Source organism: Microtus oregoni, unplaced genomic scaffold, assembly GCF_018167655.1.
Source record: "Microtus oregoni isolate MIOR12 unplaced genomic scaffold, Mior012 000003F_ref0000135, whole genome shotgun sequence".
Lineage (NCBI taxonomy): Eukaryota > Metazoa > Chordata > Mammalia > Rodentia > Cricetidae > Microtus > Microtus oregoni.
In genome coordinates this window covers 70,020,577-70,041,959 of record NW_024543062.1, presented here as the reverse complement: position 1 = coordinate 70,041,959, position 21,383 = coordinate 70,020,577, and the positions used below count along the sequence as shown (strand labels likewise).

At 35.0% G+C, this 21,383-nt stretch overlaps 1 protein-coding gene across 2 annotated transcripts in view; it reads left to right on the top strand.

Moving 5' to 3' along the window:
- The window catches only part of LOC121445502 (complement factor H-like), a 69,485-nt gene that overhangs the window by 34,052 nt on the left and 14,050 nt on the right, over positions 1–21,383 (top strand). The window contains exons 4-12 of one of the 2 annotated variants that reach the window (XM_041647644.1): positions 240–422; positions 1,613–1,789; positions 6,548–6,721; positions 7,449–7,631; positions 7,716–7,895; positions 10,113–10,283; positions 13,088–13,270; positions 13,459–13,680; positions 17,725–17,901. In XM_041647644.1, the coding sequence (XP_041503578.1) occupies positions 240–422; positions 1,613–1,789; positions 6,548–6,721; positions 7,449–7,631; positions 7,716–7,895; positions 10,113–10,283; positions 13,088–13,270; positions 13,459–13,680; positions 17,725–17,901 (1,650 nt within the window). Of the gene's footprint in view, positions 1–239; positions 423–1,612; positions 1,790–6,547; positions 6,722–7,445; positions 7,632–7,715; positions 7,896–10,112; positions 10,284–13,087; positions 13,271–13,458; positions 13,681–17,724; positions 17,902–21,383 lie in introns of both variants that reach the window. The other variant, XM_041647637.1, reaches the window with a different exon arrangement.

Genomic DNA, 21,383 nt, shown 5'->3' with positions numbered 1-21,383 from the left:
TTTTAGATGAAATTTTGAGTGGTTTAAATCTTGCTATGTTAGGAAAAAATTTGAGCAAGGTATTGTGTGTCTTTAAACTTTTTATTTGTTTTCCTTTGTTCAGTAATGTGAATGATTTCGATTATTTCAAATCTTCAAGTACAAGTGACTAATGGGTATTTTTAATATATTTTTTGTATTGTAAACCCTTAAGTTACTGAGAACGCACTCAACTTTTTCTTACTTTTTTTCCCTTTTAGAAACATGTTCAAAGTCAGATATAGAAATTGAGAATGGATTTTTTTCTGAATATGCTAGCACATATGATCTAAACAGAAAAACACAGTATAGGTGTAAACAGGGATTTGTAACATCGAATGGAGAGACATCAGGAACAATTACCTGCCTCCAAAATGGATGGTCAGCTCAACCCTCATGCATCAGTGAGTACTCCATTATATTGCTGTCATTATAGAGCTGATGTATCAGGGTTTAACTTTATTCTTCTTTGAGGTGGCTGATCTTGCTTCATGATGAGTTTCAAACTTCAAGGAAAAGATTTCACTATTTGTTTTTATTTTTGGACTCATTTTTATATTGTAGAGTATCGGCTCATTTCCCTTTCAATGGTTTAAAATACCCTATAGTTTTAAATATAGTAAAGGATTTTTGACCAGCTGCCTTTTAAAAGGTCTGCCTTACATATCAAATCCATTGCTCCTAGATATAAATGTAAAGTTTTATGTAAAGATATATCCATGTTTTAAATCTCAGAATGTATGATAACCTTATAATGTATATTTGACACTATCAGTTAAGGTCCATTTCAGAATGTCTCCCCCTTAGAAATTCTTCCCAAATATCTTGATATTGGAAAGAAAGAAATGTTTCTAGGTAGTACCAATTTTGATTTGTTAGGACCTACAGTTAATGAAAGTTTTCTAAGAATGATTAGTTCTGCTTGTCTTACTTATGAGAAAGCTAACCAGTGCTATTTTCAAGAACTATTCAATGTAACTTAAATGATAATGTGATTTAAGATACTTGCTGCTTTCTTAATTTCTATTCTTTATTTACTGTACTTTTACAGGACTTATTTAAAGAAAAAGCAATTAAAATTTTTCCCATGTAATATTCATGTATATTAAATTTTAATTAACAAGACTTTTTGGATTTTCTTACTGTAAAATAATATAAAAATACTTTGGTATGATATAGTAAATGCCTGTTTCAAATTTAACTAATCTACTTTTATGAATTTTATGTTACTATAAACTACTAAATATAGGACTTTAATTCACAAAATGTTACTGCAGTTCCCTAAAACTAAATACATCTACACTTGTCCATTTATTTGCAGTGTATAATAAATATAGGGAAAAATGAGCTGAGAAATGATTTTTAAAATAAAGTTTTATGAAACTTAACTGAGGAGATAAATGCTAATAGGGATGTACTTTTCATTCAATAACTGTTTCAGGAAAATGATTTCTTGTTGGTCTTCTAAGGGAGTTTTTATACAATATTGAATTGCTTTTACACATTAACCTGGGACTAATTTTGCTCGCATGGCAACTTCTTAGTTTGCCCATTGACACTGACAAATGAAATCTTCCATTTTCTTTTGCATTAGAGTCTTGTGATAGGCCTCTATTTGAGAATGCTGTGACTAAAAACAATAGCACATGGTTTAAACTCAATGACAAATTAGACTATGAATGCCATGTTGGATATGAGAACAGATATAAAGATACCAAAGGATCCATAATATGTAATTATGATGGATGGTCTGATAGACCCTCATGTTATGGTAAGTACTATTTCCTCTGTTTTTTTTTTAACAAAACAAAAATATTTATGTATTACTTAAAAAAGGGAACTTTCTAGAATCTTTCTTTTGATTTAATGTAAACTGAGAGAAAGGACATTTTTCAGGACTAAATATGATCATATTTGATTTTATTATTTCATTACATTCATTTATTTATCCTGTATGTGCACAGTGAGTGCATGTGCATATCTATGGAGGTGTGCATACCACGTTACACATGAAGATGTCATAGAACTTGTTTGTCAGCTTTTTTCATCATGTGAATCCTAGGGAGTGAACTCCTGTCACCATGTTTGGAGGCAAGCTTTCTTACTGACTGAGTGATCTCAGTGTCCTGATAATCTGTATTTAAATTAATGTATTCATCAGATGTAGGTACCATATTCTTTTGATTCTTATGACGCTGGAACAAGAGATTTTAAGTTTGAGGATATGTTGGGTTATGTGTTGAGTCCCTGCTTCCATATACAAACAAATAAAATAAATTAATTATGTCTTTTTATGATGTGTATATCAAGTATCTCTGATTAAAGTATAAAAAATTGTTTAATTATCATAAAGGCATACTCTTAGTTATTTAAACTAGGTCTCCATTGATGTGGGAGGGTCTTCTGTCTATGTCTTACTTTCATTGGTTAATAAAGAAACTGCCTTGGCCTTTTGATAGAACAACAGCTTAGATAGGTGGAGTAGAGAGAACAGAATTCTGAGAGGAAGAAAGAGTCAGGCAGATGCCATGAAGCTCTGGTCAGAGATGAACGTAGGTTAGAATCTTTCCCGGTAAGCCACCACCTCATGGTGCTATGCATATTATTAGAAATGGGTTAACCAAGATGTGAGAATTAGCCAATAAAAGGCTAGAACTAATTGGCCAGGCAGTGTTTAAATGAATACAGTTTTCATGTAATTATATTGAATAAAGCTAGCTGACTACCGGGAGCCGGGTGGTGTGAAGCGGCTCGCTGATCCTTTTACACTCCATTATAAAATTTATGATTTGAGGTATGAAACAATGCCATATAAATTTAAAGAGTGGAAAGTAAAGAGTGGATGATTGGGAAGAGAAAAAATTGAAAGTGAAAGAAAAAGGAATTGATTCAGGACAAAGGACCACCTCTGGATAGAAAGGAGACAGACAAGGCACATAGGAAAATGGTGGTTTATAAAAATACAAGGGTACCCCATGTTAGGATTGTAGGGTCTGAGAATACACTGAAAGAAGAACCCAGACTCAAATAGTACACAAGAACAAAGGGCATTTGTGGATATTTCAACATGCATGTGGTCCTTCACCTATACAAAATGGTGATGATCCTGAATGGAGTGTGCTGGCTCCTTTTAAACACAGATAGAGGAATTTAAGTGATAGTTTAATCATCTCAAACATAATTGGTTTGGTTAAGCAAGCAGCAGTTAAAGTAGTGTATTTTGAAATGATTGAGATTATATCTTTGGACATACTTGGGTAAGTTTCAAGAGAGTTGCAGGAACTGTCCTTGAGACATTATGGTGCTGGCTCATGCCTGTGATCTCTTCCTTATCCCTAAATATGTTAAAAATGACCCCTTTTTGGAGAGACAATTTGCCCCTCTCAAAGAACTAAAAATCTAATTAAGTTGTACAAGTGGGAAAGTTTAAACCCTTCAGGATTAGGTGTTCAATTTGATTTAGGTTTGTTAATTATGTGAGTGCAAAAATACTCAATAAGATACTGGCAAATCAAATCCAAGAACATGTCAGAACCATTATCTACCATGATCAAGTCAGCTTCATTCCAGAGATGCAGGCATGGTTCAACATATGAAAATCTGTCAGAGTAATCCACCATATAAACAAACTGAAAAATATAAAATGCCTGATTATTTCATTAGATGCCAAAAAAGCTTTCAACAAAATACAACATCCCTTCATGATAAAAGTCTTGCAGAGAGCAGGGATACAAGAAACATACCTAAACATAATAAAGGTTATATATACAGCAAGCCAAGAGCTAACATCACACTAAATGGAGAGAAATTCCCAGTGATCCCACCAAAATCAGGAACAAGACAAGGTTGGCCACTTTCTCCATATCTATTCAATATAGTTCTTGAGCTAGAGCAATAAAATACCAGGAAGAGATCAAGGGAATACAAATTGGAAAAGAAGAAGTCAAACTCTCACTATTAGCTGATGATATGATAGTTTACATAAGTGACTCAAAAATTCTACCAAGGAACTTCTACAACTCATAAACATGTTCAGTCATGTAGCAGGACACAAGATTAACTCAAAAAAAATCAGTAGCCTTCCTGTACACAGATGCTAAATGGGCTGTGAAAAAATCAGAGAAACATCAACCTTCACAATAGCCATAAGTAGCATAAAATATCTTGGAGTAACTCACTCTAACTAAACAACTGGAAGACTTGTAATACAAGAAATTTAAGTCTTTGAAGAAATAAATTGAAGAAGACACCAAATGTGGAAAGATATCCCATGCTCTTGGGTAGCTAGAGTTAACATAGTAAAAATGGCAATCTTACTGAAAGCAATCTACAGATTCAATGCAATGCCCAGCAAAATCCCAGCAAAATTCTTCACAGAACTTGTAACAATGGTACTTAACTTCATATGAAAAAGTAAAAAACCCAGGATAGCGAAAAATATCCTGTACAATAAAAGAACTTCTGGAGGCATCACAATCCCTGACTTCAAAGTCTGCTACAAAGCTGCAGTAATGAAAACAGCCTGGTACTGGCATAAAAACAGACAGGAAGACTAATGAACTGAATAGAAAACCTGGATATAAATTCACACGCTTTTGAAAATATGATTTTTGACAAAGAATCAAAACATATCAAGTGGAAAAAAGAAAGCATTTTTAGCAAATGGTTCTGGCATAACTAGATATCAACATGGATAAGAATGAAAATAGATCCATATCTATTATCTCACATAAAGTCAGCAACACTGAACCTTATTTAAGAGAAAGTGGGAAGTACACTAGAATGCATTGGGACAGGAGACCACTTCGTAAATATAACCTCAGTAGCACAGATACTGAGAGAAACAATTAATAAATGGGACTTCCTGAAACTGAAAAGCTTCTGTAAAGCAAAGGACATGGTCAACAAGACAAAACTACAGCCTACAGAATGGGAAAAAACGATCTTCACTAATGCCACTTCAGACAGAGGTCTTGTATCCTAATATACAAAGAATTCAAGAAATTGGTCATCAAAAGAACAAATAATCCAATAAAAAAATGGAGTTCAGACCTAAACAGAGAACTCTCAACAGAGGAATCTAAAATGGCTGAAAGACACTCAAGAAAATGTTCAACATCCTTAGTTTTCAGAGAAATGCAAATCAAAACAACTCTGTGATTCCATTTTACAACTGTAAAAATGGCCAAGTTCAAAAACACTGATGACAACTTATGCTGGAGAGTTTGTAGGGTAAAGGGAACACTCCTGCATTGATGATGGGAGTGCAAATTGGTACAGCCCATTTGTATGTCAGTGTGGTAATTTCTTAGAAAATTAGGAAACAACCTTCCTCAAGACACAGTAATACCATTTCTGGGTATATATCCAAAGGATGCTCAATGGAGCCACAAGAACATGTGCTCAACTCTGTTCATAGCAACATTGTTTTTCATAGCCAGAATGAAACAACCTAACTGCCTCTCAACTGAAGAATGGATAAGGAAAATGTGGTGCATTTACACAATGGAGTACTACACAAGAGAAAAAAATGACATCTTGAATTTTGCAGGCAAACGGATGGAGCTAGAAAACATCATTTTGAGTGAGGTAACCCAGACACAGAAAGACCTATATCACATGTGCTCACTCATAAGTGGTTTTTAAACATAAAGCAATAACAACCAGCCAGAAATCACAATCCCAGAGAACCTAGACAACAATGAGGACTCTAAGAGGGAGACATACATAGATCTAATCTACATGGGAAGCAGAAAAAAACAAGATCTCCTGAGTAAATTGGGAGCATGGGGACCTTGGAAGAGACAGGAAGGAGAGCAGAGAAAAATGTAGAGCTTGATAAAAATCAATTAAAAATAGCTTTATTTGTAAACATAAGTAATACCAAGAAAGTATAATAAAACATATGTTTTTATACTAAAACATATACTAAAAATATTAACTGTGATGGAGAATGTTACATATTCTTAATTTGAGTAAGAATTATTAAGGGTTAAAAATGAGAATTGAAATTACAACAAAATTAGTGTGTTGCAAATATTTAAATGCTCAACTAATAATATGGTTTTGTACATGTTTCTTATGTTCTTTTTTAATTTTAAAATATACTAATTTTATTGTCCTAACTTCAAATATATTAGAAATTATTTTGCTTGTTCTACTTTTCAAGAATATTAATATAAAATATTGTTTAAAAATGTCACAGAATATACTGTATAGCATTAATTTCAAATATGAAAGGATGATTCTGTAAATTCAGAATAGGGTAATTGTGAACTAAACATCAATAATTTTCAGCAGCAATTCAGATCTATTAAAAATAAATTAATTTTATTATTTAGTTTTGTAACAAATATATTATATCACCATATATTTCTCAGACATCCATGTAACTTTAGGGACAATATAAAATGTAATATGCAGCATTATTCATAAGAATAGGGTTACTGATGTTACCCTGAGATTGTACATGAGAGAGATAAAACTACTTCTTGATTAAATACGTACTCTAATTATTCTGCGTTTCAAGAAAGAGAATGCAGCATTCCATTTCTTGACCAAAACTTGCTCGTCAATCCCAAGAAGGAGAAATATAAAATTGGAGATTTGTTGAACTTTTCTTGCCAACGAGGACACAGAGTTGGACCAGATTCAGTTCAATGTTATCACTTTGGATGGTCCCCTAGTTTCCCAACGTGTAAAGGTCAGTATCTGTTTTACATTTGGTGAATGAAAACCAGAGGTTTAGTATTCAACTCCTAATATCTACCAGTCTTATATTGTATCTACAATCTTAAGCATATCCACTGACAATCATGATAAAGATGTCGGTTGTGGGGTAATATATAATCACTTACTGATAAGGATAATCGTTAACTTAAAATGTGTTATCAATGTGTGTAAACATAGACATGATGGCTTAGAGTACAAAAATATCTCTCTCATTTTTGTCTGTTGTTCTGATAATTTTCCAACAAAAGCATTTCCTCACATTGCATAGAGAATGTCTAAATTGTATGAAACCAGAGTTTGATTAATTCAACAGCATTTATTTAAAAATTAAAATACATTAATCAGATGCTTCCTGATTAATCAGTGTCAATATTTTTTATAAATGGATAAATGTACGTTAAAAAATATTGAGAGTGTGAAAATCACTATAATTAACAAAACTTAATTGCTACCTGTTTTCATGCAATTTCAAGGCATCATGTTTATCAAACATTGTACCACCTTCAATATGCTTTCAATGCTCTTTGAGCAGACATGTTACAACTGTGAAATGTGAATTTAGTGTATATAATACTGATTTAATAAAATGTTATAGAAAGTGATATGATGAATAAATTCTTGTAAGATTTTTCTTTAATTAGATTTTTAGACTGCAAGATGGACATTTTCATTTATATGTACACAATATTCTACAGTAGGTCAAGTGAGAACATGTGATCAACCACCTGAACTCTTCAATGGGGAATTCAATGGAACAAAGAAAGAACAATACAGCCATGGTGAAGTGGTGGAATATGATTGCAAGCCTAGATTTCTACTGAAGGGACCCAATAAAATCCAGTGCATGGATGGGAATTGGACAACCTTGCCAACATGTGTTGGTAATAAAAATGCTACTACTTAGACACTGTTTTGTTTCTCATATGATATCTTAATCACAACATTTGTGAAAAATCTATCTACAGAAGAGGAGAGAACATGTTCAGACATTCCTCAACTTGAGCATGGCTTTGTCCAGTTTTCTGTCCCTCCCTACTACCATGGAGATTCAGTTGAGTTCACCTGCAAGGAAACATTTACGATGATTGGACATGGGTCAGTTTCATGCATTAGTGGAAGGTGGACCCAGCTTCCTCAGTGTGTTGGTAAGGTTATGTGCCTCAAATTGATACTTCATAAAATGTAATATTTTTGCAGTAATAGTTCCACATATATTTTAGTTAGAAACCTTCTTAGAACAATCTAGTCCTAAATAATATATATCCAAACTTTTGTTGTTTATAATTTAATGTGTGTCTACAGTTGAATGGAAATTATTAATATAATATGCAAATTGTTGTTTAACTTACGTTAAAACTAGTTGTTAGGTATAAATTCTCATCTGAATAAAATGTGAATAATAATATGTTAGAAAATATGACATTACAAAATAGCATTGATGTTATCATATGGCACTCTCCTTCCATATCATGTAAAACTAAGAAATCAAGTGTGTAAAGCAACCATTTCCTACTCTCCCATAGCAAACTTTCCTCTCCCAGTACTTTTATTATGTTTCTAGCTGTTCTACAGTTTGTAAACTGAAGTCATTGTGATTAGGGTTGGACCACTGGTCCTCTCATTGGCCATAGAACTGAGCTATACCTAAGAGACTGGGTTTAGGAGGGCAACATTATCTCATGGGTGACTTTACTCTGTAATAACTTCCATCACTGTTCTTTTGGTCACTGAATCTTTAATAAGTAGGTAACAGCATCTTGATGATTACATTTGCTTTTCTCAGAAACTGAGGTCTTCTTGTTTTATTACTTCAGAATATCATTAATACCCAATATTTATTTTTCTTCATAATTTTAAGTGTTGGTTAATGCTAGAGAAAAATGAAGGTCCTTAGGAAAGGGCACTTATAACTGTGTTGTTTAGTGATATATTCTCCATACACAGAAGACTGACGAACTCAAAAACTCAAATTTGAAAAACACAGTTTTTCTAATCTCTATCTTCATTACTTTAAAACCCCATTAACATGACTATTTTAAAAATATTTAACAAATAAATTAATATGGAGTAAAAGTTGGATATTTTTTTACATATCCAAAATGAAAACAATTCTCCATTCTGTTACAGAATTCTATTTTATTATTTTTCTCAGATTTCTGAGGTTTTGTTCTGATAGATAGTCTCCCTTTAGTGACCTTCACATTACCCTTCTCAGTTATCATAAGCTGTGCTGCAACCTTAGGCTTACAGCACAAACACTTTTATTCTGCCCCTATGCATTTTCTTCTCCATGTCTATACCTTTATCTTTACATAGAAGAGACTCTTATGAAAGAAATCAATCAGAGACACCATTCCGCCACAACTATTGGTATTCCTTCACTTACCTTTACAGCTTTTTTTGTCTTCCTGTAAATCAGTCTTAAAGAAGGGATAATTTCTAGGGTGTCTTGAGGTTTTGAAGCACTCTAGTCAATATGTAAGTATTGTTTTAAAGTAAGTTTATAGAGCTTTGGCTAATAACTTACTTTTATTCACCATATCTGCACACATTGCAATCTTCATTTCAAATTATTAATAACAATGTTATTCTGGACATATACTGAAATTTTGTCAAATTCAATAAGGACTTTCATCTTCAGTTAGTAATTATAGTGCATGACATATTAAAAGGTATATATATATATATATATATATATATATATATCACCCTTTCTTAAGCCATAACACAACCAAACAGTTTTATTCTTATGACATAGTATTGCTATATTATAGGATGATCTAGCATAGGAAATGACTTCTTATTGACTTTTATGAAGGGAATATAAAGGAGAGAGATGGTGACTACAAGCATCTAATATACAAATCTGACTCTCAAATAATTGTTTTATGTACAATATATCTTAGATATTCTTTTAAAATTATAGATCTATCAAAAAAGAAAATTCAAACTAGCAAACCTCTTACAATCTATCCACTCATGTTTTTATTTTAATATATTTAACATTATGGACTAAAATTAGGATAAGGGGAAATCAAAAAATGTGAGCATTTCACAGCTTTCAAATAGGGGACCAAACCTGGACACATCATAATCATTTCCTATGCAGACAATGATTTCCTCTGCCTAGTACCTGTTTCCCTTCACGAAACACTGTCTCTGAGATGTACAGGACTTGACATGAGGTCTAGTTCTAACACCATTGTAACCTGTATAGTAACCTTAGCAATTTAGTTGGCAGAATTTATGAGTATATATAATAGTTTCATATGTACAGTGAATATTCTGTAGCTATTTTAATATGGCAGTTATCTCACTTCTTGTAATTGTTTTTAATTTTTCCTGTAATTATTTTCACAAAGCAAAAGATAAACTAGAGAAGTGTAAAGCACCATACTCAATTGAAGCAACTCCTTCCAATAAGAATGAATTTAATCATACTGTTATCATAAGATATAAATGCAAAGGAAACCAGGAGTATAAACAGTCAATCTGCATCAATGGAAGATGGGATCCTGAACCAACCTGTACAAGTAAGTTCTTGTTTGCTCTGTCTCCTAGTGGTCATACCTGTAATAATAGTAGCTTTAAGTTCTTTAAGTCCTTTTTTTTTTTTTTTTTGGTTTTTCGAGACAGGGTTTCTCTGTAGCTTTGGTGCCTGTCCTGGAACTAGCTCTTGTAGACCAGGCTGGCCTCGAACTCCCAGAGATCTGCCTGCCTCTGCCTCCTGAGTGTTGGGATTAAAGACGTGCGCCACCACCACCCGGCTTTAGCTTTAAGTTCTTAAAACATAGTAATTGTTCTTCAGAATTTCCTATGTGAATCCCAAATTTTTATAATTTTCAACTTTCCCACTTCCACTCAAAAATATACTGTGTCCCCTGTACTTCCTGTCCAATTCATGACCTCTTATTCACATATAAACTCATATGTATATATACACATATACATGGATATATGTATGTATATATATGTATATATATTGGGTATGTATATATTGGGTGTATATATGTATATATATATGTATATATATATATTGGGTATGTATATATTGGGTGTATATATGTATATATACACCCAATGTATATACACAAACAACTTGTATATATATAAATTCAGCCTGATGAGTTCATTTATTGTTTTTCATATGGATATGTGATTATGACTAAGAATTTGAAATTGGATAACCTATTTTTTAGGTCACACATCCCTGGAGAAAATTGATTCTCCTATTCTCAATAGACATTAATTGCCTGTAGATCTTCACCTAAGGCAATACTTCTCAATCCTCCTAAAGTTATCACCCTTTGAAGTTGCTCATGTTGACCCCTAACCTCATGGCTACTCCATAACTCTAATATTGATGCTGTTATGAATCATAATGTAAATATCTGTGTTTTCAGAATGTCTTAAGTAACCCTGAAAACGGGTTATTAGACCCCTAAGGGATTGTGCCCCACAGGTTGAGAACCTTTGATGTAGGGGAAGGGCCTTGTAAGATTTCTTCCCTATCCACATTGACATGCCAACTGGTATTGCCATCATCCAGGTCTTGTTTAAGTGTCCATCCTTTTGAGATTTTATGGGTTCATCTACTACATCTTATATTAAGGAAGATATTAAAACAGATATCTTGGAAAAATACTTTTCAGTATATAAAATGATTTAGAAATTACTATCACCTTTTTAAGTGACCTGTAGTTTAAAAAACACAGGCAAACTTAATTAACATGAATTTACCTCCTTGTAGTAATGGTCCCTTCACTCTCAGAGTTCCATTACATCTAATTATTTTATCACAATAAATGTGATATGCCCTTCCTATGCCTATACTTAATCATCATGCACTTCTGTATGGTTATGTGTATTATCAATCCAATAATTTATTTATACTAGTAACAATAAATCTGACATATGATACCTCCAATTCCAAATAAATAGGCAAGAGTTGATTGCACTATTTTTGCTTCCCTATTTGTATTTATCCCTGTTATTTTGGATGCCTATCTCACTAAATATCTTAAACTATTTCTTAAAGTCTGAAATTCACTGAAAATATTCCCATGCGATTTGAAAATCAAAAGTATTACACACATTGTAATGGAGGGCACATGCCATTCTGTAATTGCCTCTATTTTTATCATGTTTGATTTCATTTTGATTATAGTATGAAGTAAGGAGCTAATTGTTTTTCTTTCCTGTACAGCCAGCTAGTTTTTTAAAGAATGTGAAAAAATATACTTATTACACAAACACTCATTTCATTCAAGTCCTTCCATCCACTATAAATAAGCAGAGATCAAAAAAGAGATTATTAATAATCACTAATAAAGCACACTGTCATGTTCTGAATCTGCAAGATGAATCTGAAATGTCTTGATTTTGTAGTGACTCAGACAAAACTTTTCAAAAGGGTGTTAATGCCAGTACTAAGTACTCATTATCCTGGATGTATGCCAGCAGTTTTCACATCTCTAAACCAGTTCACAATAAATAGGATGTCCAGAAAGCTGAAATTTTGAATAACATGCTTTGAAACATTTGTGAGCACACCCTATACTCTCATTGACCAAGAGTCAATGTAAAATTCTTTATCAAAGTGTAATGATTAATACTTATTGTTTACTTGACAAAAGTGACTTAGGAAAAACAGCTCTGAGCATGACTGAGAGAACATTTCTAGTTTGGACAAACTCAGGTGGGAAGTTGCACCATAAATGTAGGTGGCATCATTTTATGATCAGGGGTCTTGGAATAAATGAAAAGGAAAATAAGCCAAACATCTGCACTAATTCTGTGCCCGTCCTGACAATAGACACAGTATGACTAGCTGCTCCACACTTGGACTGCCATAACTGCACTACATGATGAGCTAAGCCAAACCCTTCCTTTCCAAAGTTGCTTTGTCAGGCATTTTGTCACAGCTATGAGAAAATTCACTAGTATTCTAACTAAATGTAAGTATCAATTTCATCAGCACACTCTCTAAGGACCTTTAATTTAATCCAACATATTAGATCATAGATATTCAAATTTCCATGTAACCTTAATTTGAAATATTTAATCTTAAAATTCATTAAAAATATCATAAAGGCTAGAATAAAATGGAATAAGTTTTATAAAAATTCTGTAAAACTGATTTAAAAAAGAGTGAATGACAATGACAACCATTCAAAGTAGGACAAGAATAGCTAGAAAATTGCTATACCAGGTGAAAAGTAAAATATATGTAATTATTATGTGGTCATAATTAATTTGTTATTTAATTAAAATTATTACTTCAATAATTAAAGATACTATCTTTGTCAAAAACTCCAATTTTGAATATTTTTTTTAGGAGTAGAGAAAGAATTCTGCCCTCCCCCACCACAGATTCCAAATGCCCAAGTGTTGGAAACCACAGTGAAATATTGGGATGGAGAAAAAGTATCTGTTCTTTGTCAAGATAATTACGTATTACAGAACACAGAAGAGATGGTGTGCAAAGACGGAAGGTGGCAGTCGTTACCACTCTGCATTGGTCAGTAGCTATGGCTTATTTTATAACATTCTTTCTTTAAGTACTGAAGAGAACGAAAGTGAAGGGGAAGGATATTGAAAAACTAGGGCTTAACATTAAAACTGTGGAGACATAATCCAAACTGTTTTTATTTTCCAATGTAAAATTTTTGTTTGTGCTTCATTATTTCATTTCTGTTCTTCAAATAGTGAAAATTCCATGTTCTCAGCCCCCTGAAATAAACCACGGATCGATTAAACTACCCAGATTGTCAGAAGAAAGGAGAGACACAGCAGAGTCCAGAAGTTATGAACACGGCACTACACTCAGCTATGTTTGTGATGATGGCTTTAGGATGGCTGAGGAGCACGGGGTAACCTGCCACATGGGGAAGTGGAGTGCTCCACCTCGTTGTGTCGTTGAGAACCCATGTGAGTTGTTAGTGTTTCCTTTGTTACCAGGTGTTAAAATCCTCAGTGTCTCCCACCCCCACAGTAAATGCAATGTGTTCTGAGATTCTTATTTCTTTTTTTAAAATTCATTTTGTCACTGATGATTTGTCAAGACATGTTTCTGTCAAGTTCTTGCTCAGTATTGAAGCAATTTAGCAGATACAAGGAAACAGAAGATGTACTTACGATACACTGTCCACCTCTTCTGTGCTGGCACATCTTCCATGTTCACATTTCCCTCTAGAACTACTACACATAGAGCTGACACGTACAAGTGAGTTTCTGACTTACTGCAATGTGGAATCATTTCCCTCTGTTCTTCTCACTGTATAATTTTTAAGATTTCTTTGTGGACCTCCACCTTCAATCCTTCATGGTATTGTGTCTTGTGAACTAGACAGTTATAAACATGAAGAAGAGGTGGCATACAGTTGTTCTTAAGGCTTTGGAATTGTTGAACAGCATTTATTAAATGTGTAGGAGGAAAGTGGTCCCAGCCACCAGCTTGCAGAAGTATAGCGTTGTTTTCATACTTTGTGTAATAGATTATGTAATTCAAGACATATATGGCACAAATAAGAAAGTAAACTGTAATTCTAGCATATCAGATTTTGTTGTATGCTGGCAAACAAACACAGTACTATTAAAACATAGTTTGATCTTTGAGCCCAGTTATTCATTTTCACTTCATGTAGTCTGAGCTATCAACATTTTCCAACTTCTAGAACATTCTATTCAAAAGGGTCATCACTCCAGTGATGGTTTTAACAGCAATGCTAGTACGACTACATATGATCTAACATTTTGAAATCATAATTGTAATTAATTTACATTTGATGAACATACAAAGTAGAAATCTATCATAGTTTCATATGGGAGAAAAAAAATGACACCAAAATGAAAATAAAGAATTATCACTATCAGTGTTCTATATTCAATGTCATTCCTACTTCATTTATTTTCATAAATCTACAATTATGAACTCCTAAATAAAATAGGAAATCTTCAGTATTTACCATCTCTATGAACCTAACTATTCCTTCATATATTCTATATCCTACAGTTCCTGGAAACAAAACCCGCTATATTATTTTTCTTTCATGCACTGATTGTGACCATTTATTCAGGTTTAAAAAATTCTTTACCCACAGAGAGGAAAACTGTTCATATAGGTCATGTGAACAAGTAACATTCACATGTGCACCTTCTAATCATATGAATGAGTTCAAAATTGTGACGTGTGTTAACCACACGTGGATTGGAGAGCTGATATGTAAAGTTAGTTTGACAGTTTCGAAATATATTTATTATAGATGTAAAGGACTGATAAAAAAAGTGTAGCAAAATTTAAAAGTAGGCAAAAGTTAGGTTTTAAAAGCAAGATGAATTTGGTTTATTTTTAAAATAAAAACATGATATAAAAACCAAATGGCTAATATAGAGATGGTCTCCAGAGTGTGGTTCCATGACCAGAATCATCGATATCTTTGGACTAGGTTTATGAATGTAATTTATCACTGAGGAGCTCATCCTAGAGATATTATATAGAAAACCTCTAGATGGAAGATCTTGAATTCACTCTAATATCCTTCTCTGATTCCTGGCAAAATCAGTTTGAAAACCAATGTTGTAGGCTATTAACATTTGGAAATACATAGCTAAGAATCACCTTTCAAGCCAGATGGTGGTGGCTCATGCCTTTAATCCCAGCACTTGGGAGGCAAAGGCAGGCAGATCTCTGTGAGTTCGATGCCAATCTGGTCTATAAAAGCTAGTACCAGGACAGGCTCCAAAGATACAGACAAACCCTGTCTTGAAAAAAGAAAGAAAGAAAGAAAGAAAGAAAGAAAGAAAGAGTTATTTTGTTTGATCATCATTTTCTTATACTTAAGTTATTCTTGGAATAAGCTTTCTCTTTTATGTTGGAAACCGATTTTTCTCACATAATATATCCTGATTATGTCTTTTCCTCCATTGATTTCTCCCAGTTCCTCCCACCTACTATCTCATCTGCACAAATCTCCTTTCTATATTTCATTAGAAAAGAAACAGCCTTCTAAAGAACAATAATTGAGTGAAACAATCACACTAAAGTGGGATAAAAAATCTGAGGGAAAAGAGCAGAAGAAAAGACAAGAAACTGATAATGGACTCAGAGCCCCACTCATTTACACACCCAGGAATCCCATAAAACACTCAACTGGAAAACCCAATATGTATGAAAAGGCCCTGAAGGGTAAAAGAAAGAGGGAAACTCCAAATAAAATAAAAACCAAAGCAAAAATTTAAAAAATGAAGTTTAAAAAGAGAAAAAGAAAAGCCCTAATTGGACAGTAAAGAGACAAAGAATGTCCAGAGCAGTCTTTGAGTTTGTTTCATGCAGTAAACCTTGAGAGTAGTTTGTTTCTCATGTGATACTTCCTTGCAGAACTCTAAATTTTCATCTACAACTGGTTATCAACTGGAGACAGCTTCTCGGTTGGAGATGTTGGTGTGTTTCACCTTCTCCTTTTAGCTCTAAAATTCCATCTACTGCAGACCCATAAAGGCTCTTGAATGCTGCCTCAGTGTCATGGGTGCATCGATGTTGTTTGTTTATCAATACTAATATTCTAGAGGATTAGAGAAGATGGAATGTTTGTTTGTTCTTTATCTCTTCTGGTTCTTACACTCTTTTCACCTCCTCTTCTGAATGGTTCCTTGAGCCATGGAGGGATTTGATGGAATTATTCCAGGATAAACCTGGAGTGTTCCAAGGTTTCTACATAATGTTTGTCCTTGGGTCTATGTATTTGTTCCTATCTTCTGAAACATAAAGTTTCTCTGATGACAGCTGAGTAAGGCACTGATCTATGATTATAGAAGTATGTCATGTGGAGCTATTCTTTTATCGCTATGGATTTTGTATAGTGATATATTATTTGTGTTTTAATAAATAGAGCTTGCCTGAATATCATGGTGCAAAGTCAGCCACACTAGTCGGCCACACTACTCTGTCACACTAGTCAGCCATACAAGCCAGGCAGTGGTGACAGGTTAGACTTTTAAGGCAAACAGCCACACTACTTAACCATAGAGGCTGGACAATGATAGTGCATGTTTTTAATCCCAGCACTAGAGAGGAATATGAGGTGGGAGAAGAGAGAACTCGTACTCTTTTCTAATTTTTTAGCATACAAAATGCCTTCCTGTACCACTGATGCCTGTGGGACTGAATGTGCTATATGTAGGTACCAGCTTGACTGTGCTATGTTCAGTGAGTTGGGAAGGTGTTGTATTTCACAGTTGTAGCCTTGTCTCCAGTTTAAGTAAAATAACCTAGTCTTGCCAACAGCCTAGGTATTTTGGAAGTTCTCATGTGAACTCTTTGGGCACTAATTCAACTCATTGTAACCAAATCATGATACCAGAAGTTTCATTTGATGACAAGAGTTGTCCATTTTGGCTCTATATCCCCATGGTTTTGGTTATTTCATTTAGATTGTTTTTATATATGTATGTATTTTAAGAAATTTCTACTGTTTTTTTGGTTTTGTTTCCATAATAACCCTCGAATGATTCATAGTTTTAGCTGTCCTTCCCTGTATTCTGTTCCTTCTCTTCCCTCTCCATCCATAACTATATACACTATTTCCACATTCTATGGAGACTATTCTCTCCCCAGGTCTTTTACTCTATACCTAACCTAACCTCTATGTTCTATGGACCGTAGCTTAGCTATCATGGGCTTAATGGTTAGTATCCATGTAAGCAAATACACATCATATGTCTTTCTGGATCGGTATTCCTTCACTCAGAATGATCTCTTTTCTTGTTTTATATATTTACCTGTAAATTTAGTGAGTTCATGTGTGTGTGTGTGTGTGTGTGTGTGTGTGTTTATGTGTGCATGGTTTTTTTAAAAGTAAATGTGCCACATTACCTTTATCTATTTATCTGTTAAGAAATACATTTTAAATCTCATGTGTTGATTGGATACTCAAGATGAACAAATAGCTAATGGTACTCTCCTTTTCTCTTTAGATAAATCCTGTGGAGAACCACCACATGTGGAAAATGCTGCTATAGTAACAAAGCACATTGATAAATATTTGTCCGGTGAAAGAATACAATATGAATGTAATAAACCTTTTGAAATATTAGGGGAAGTAGAAGTGATATGTCAAAATGGGATTTGGACAGAACCACCAAAATGCACAGGTAAGTTTTCATATTCCCCTATTTCCCAATGTTTGTTTATTTGACAATGTAATTTAGTACATTAGTGAAGACAAAGTGATTCTTTTTTTTTTTTTAAGACGGGTTTTCTTTTTAATTTTTTTTTGAGATGGGGTTTCTCTGTGTAACAGCATGAGCTGTCCTGGAACTAACTCTTAAAGACCAGGATGGCCTCAAAGGCACCTAGATCCACCAACCTCTGCCTCCCGTGTGCTGGGATTAAAGGAATGCACCACCATCATCTGGGCAAGTGAAGCAATTCTTATGAGAAGCACTTTTCTAACTTTTCCTTTTTCTTTTAAAACTGTAAACAGATTCTTCCTTCATACAATACATCCCTACTGAAATTTCCCCTTCCTCCACTCCTCCCCACTCCTTTCCGCCACATAGCCACTCTTCTCCAGATCCACTCCTTCAACATTTCCTTTCAGAATGGAACAGACCTTCAAGAGACAACAACCAAACAGGACAAAACAAGATACAATAAAACAAGTCAAACCACCTCATATTGAGGCTGTACAAGGTAACTCAATAGGTATAAAAGAATATTAGGAGCAGGCAAAAGCTTTAGAGATACACCCATAACCACTGTGGGAGGCCTAGAAAAGCATCATGCTAAAAGCCATAACATATATCAGAGCACCCACTGTAGACCTATGCAGGACCCATGTTTGCTGCTTCAGTTTCTGTGAAACCTGATGAGAATATTCAATGGGATATGTTCTCCTGGGATCCTTCATCCCTTCTGACTCCTACAGTCTTTCCTCCCCATCTTCTGTGTGATTCCCTGATCTCCAAGTGAGGTATCCAATAACCACCTCCTCCAATTTAGACTCCCTGTGAGGTCTGACTGTGGGTCTCTGCACCCACTCCCATCTGCTCTTGGAGGAAGCCTCTCTGATAATAACTGAACAAGGAACTGATCCTATTCCTCTGGGCAATTTTTGGTTCCTGGCAATTCAGGCATGTGGGGTAAGTTCTCTCTAGAGATATCTCAGCCATTAAATGATAAGCTAATAAACAAACTGTAAGAAAATAAAATGATATTGACAAAGTTTTAATTGTCTTGGTGAATTTAATGAGAAATTATGGTGGAAATTTTTCAACAAAGATTCTATCACATTTTAGGAATATTTCCACTAAGGAAAAATTAATCACTTTAAATCTTAAATCACTCAGTTATCTATTGACTATTAAATGCATAAAATACATTTATATTAAGCAAGATAAAAATTTTCAAAATATTTACTTTGAAATGCAAATGGAAAGTTTAATAGAATATCTACATATTGTAAAATATAATTTCTTTGTTGTTTGATTTCCCCATTTCTTTTCTTTAATGTTTTATTGATTCTTTGTGGATTTTGCATCATGTATCCCACTCATCTTTCTTTCCCCTTGCATCTGCCCTCTGTCCTGACGTCCTCCCCACCAAAACAAAATTTAAAAGTAAAACCCAAAAAACTAAATAAAACAAACAAAAAACAAAACAAATATCAAATATCAGCATTGAAACTATAGTGTGATCCAATGAGTCACATAGTATACCCTTGGTCCATACTCCTTTAATTGTAAGTGTTTCTTGCAATGAGTCATTGGTCTGATTCTAGGTCTCTGGATTCTGCTACACTGCTGATACCGGGCCCTCACTGGGACGCCTCTTTGATATTTTAGTTTTGCATGTGTCACAGAGATCTTATAGCTTTGGATCTGCAGTTTTAACCCCTTCACACAGTACAGAAATTTATAGGTGAGGTGGATGTTGGGATGGGTTACCTTGTAGTCCTCCTTATGGTCCTAGGTGGTAGCTGGGTTGGTCAGCCTGATAGCTTTCCCTCATCATCACCACCAGAACAAAGTCTCCAGCATTGTCCTGAGTAGCTCACCAAAGAAGCCATCAAAGAATGGGACCAGTGTTCCTGCTTTCACACCCTAGGGTCTGGCTCACATGCACTCAAATCAGCAGGGCCAGTTCTACTGCCTTGCCCAGGGAGAAGCAGGACCCACTCTCTGAATTGCTGGTCCTATGGGGAGTAGGAACAGCTCTTCTGTTATCATATGCCTGCTCTAGTTCTCCCACCTCTCTGGTGTAGTTGCCAAGGGAAGTGGTGGGGGGGTATTTCCTTACCCTTGCCACTCCATGGCATATGAGCAAGGGTCGGGGCAGATATCCTCTCACTCCCACGTGCCCAGCTCACCTGTGCCTCCACTAACAGGGTCATGTCTAGTGTGCTGACAAGGTGAGGTATTGTGCCCATTTTCCCATGTGCTGCCCTAGTGAGAGCCAGGATCAGTTCTACCACTCATGTGACCCCAACACCAACTTTTCCCACCTGCAGTAGGTGGTGAGGGGCCAGGGGAAAGGGGCAAATGGAGTACCTCTCCCTTGCCCATGCCACTGTGTGTCATATCACTGTGCTAGCTCTCCCTCTCTTGGATCTTCAGGGCCAGCTCACCCACACCCCTTTTACCTGGGACAGCTCTATTGTGCTGCCATGGGGATGTGCAGGGCATGATATCTCTGGTGCTGCGGTTGTAAGTAACAGGACCAGTTCTACATAGTGATGCAGCCAGTGAGGACCAGGCAACTCTGCATCCCTATCCTCACTGCTTTGGGTGGTAACAGGAGTCAAAGACATCCCAGAAACGCAGAGGTTCACCAGGGCCATAGAATGAGTCATGGCCCTTGACTGCAGTTCAGGCCCAGACATCATCATGGCCCCATGGGGAACAGGGCATCTATCTCAGCCTGTTCTCACCACCCTTGACACTTCAGATTTGCCTCTATCACAAGCACAAGAATCATTCTGCCTGCTCTCTCCCATTTCACCATTCCTTTCTCACTCCTGAATGCCCAGCACTAGGAGCATCAGGCAAGCTCCTGGATGAGTTCCTATCATCCCAGGTCCAGAAACATGGCAAAGCTGTGCTTGTTCTCTATAGCTCAACAGACCTAAAAATGCAAGCAGCACCTTCATTCATTCCTACCATCCTACCTCTCTTCCTTCTTATCTTTCTTTTTTCCTTCCTCCTTTTCTTCCTTCCTTCCTTCCTCCCTCCCTCCCTTTCTTCCTTCTTTCTTCTTTCCTTCTTCCCTCCCTCTCCGTCTCTCTTCCCTTTTTTTCTCTCTCTCTTTATCACTCTTCCTTCCTTCCTTTCTTTAAAAAGACTTTTATATACTATAATACATACAACATAATCCTGGATTATACACCATAATCCTGATTCCACTCATTTCCCAGTCCCTTCATATCCATCTCCTGCCCTTTCAATCTCCTCCCAAAATAAAATAACATAAAATTTAAAAGAAAGAAAAACATTTCAACATGGAAGCTGTAGCATGGCATAGTGAGTCACTCAGTACACAATTTAATACACATATTTTTTCTTTCGTGTTGACTGAAATGAGTCATTAGTTGGGTTGAGACCCTTAGCTTCTGCTAATCTTTTGATACTGGGCCCTC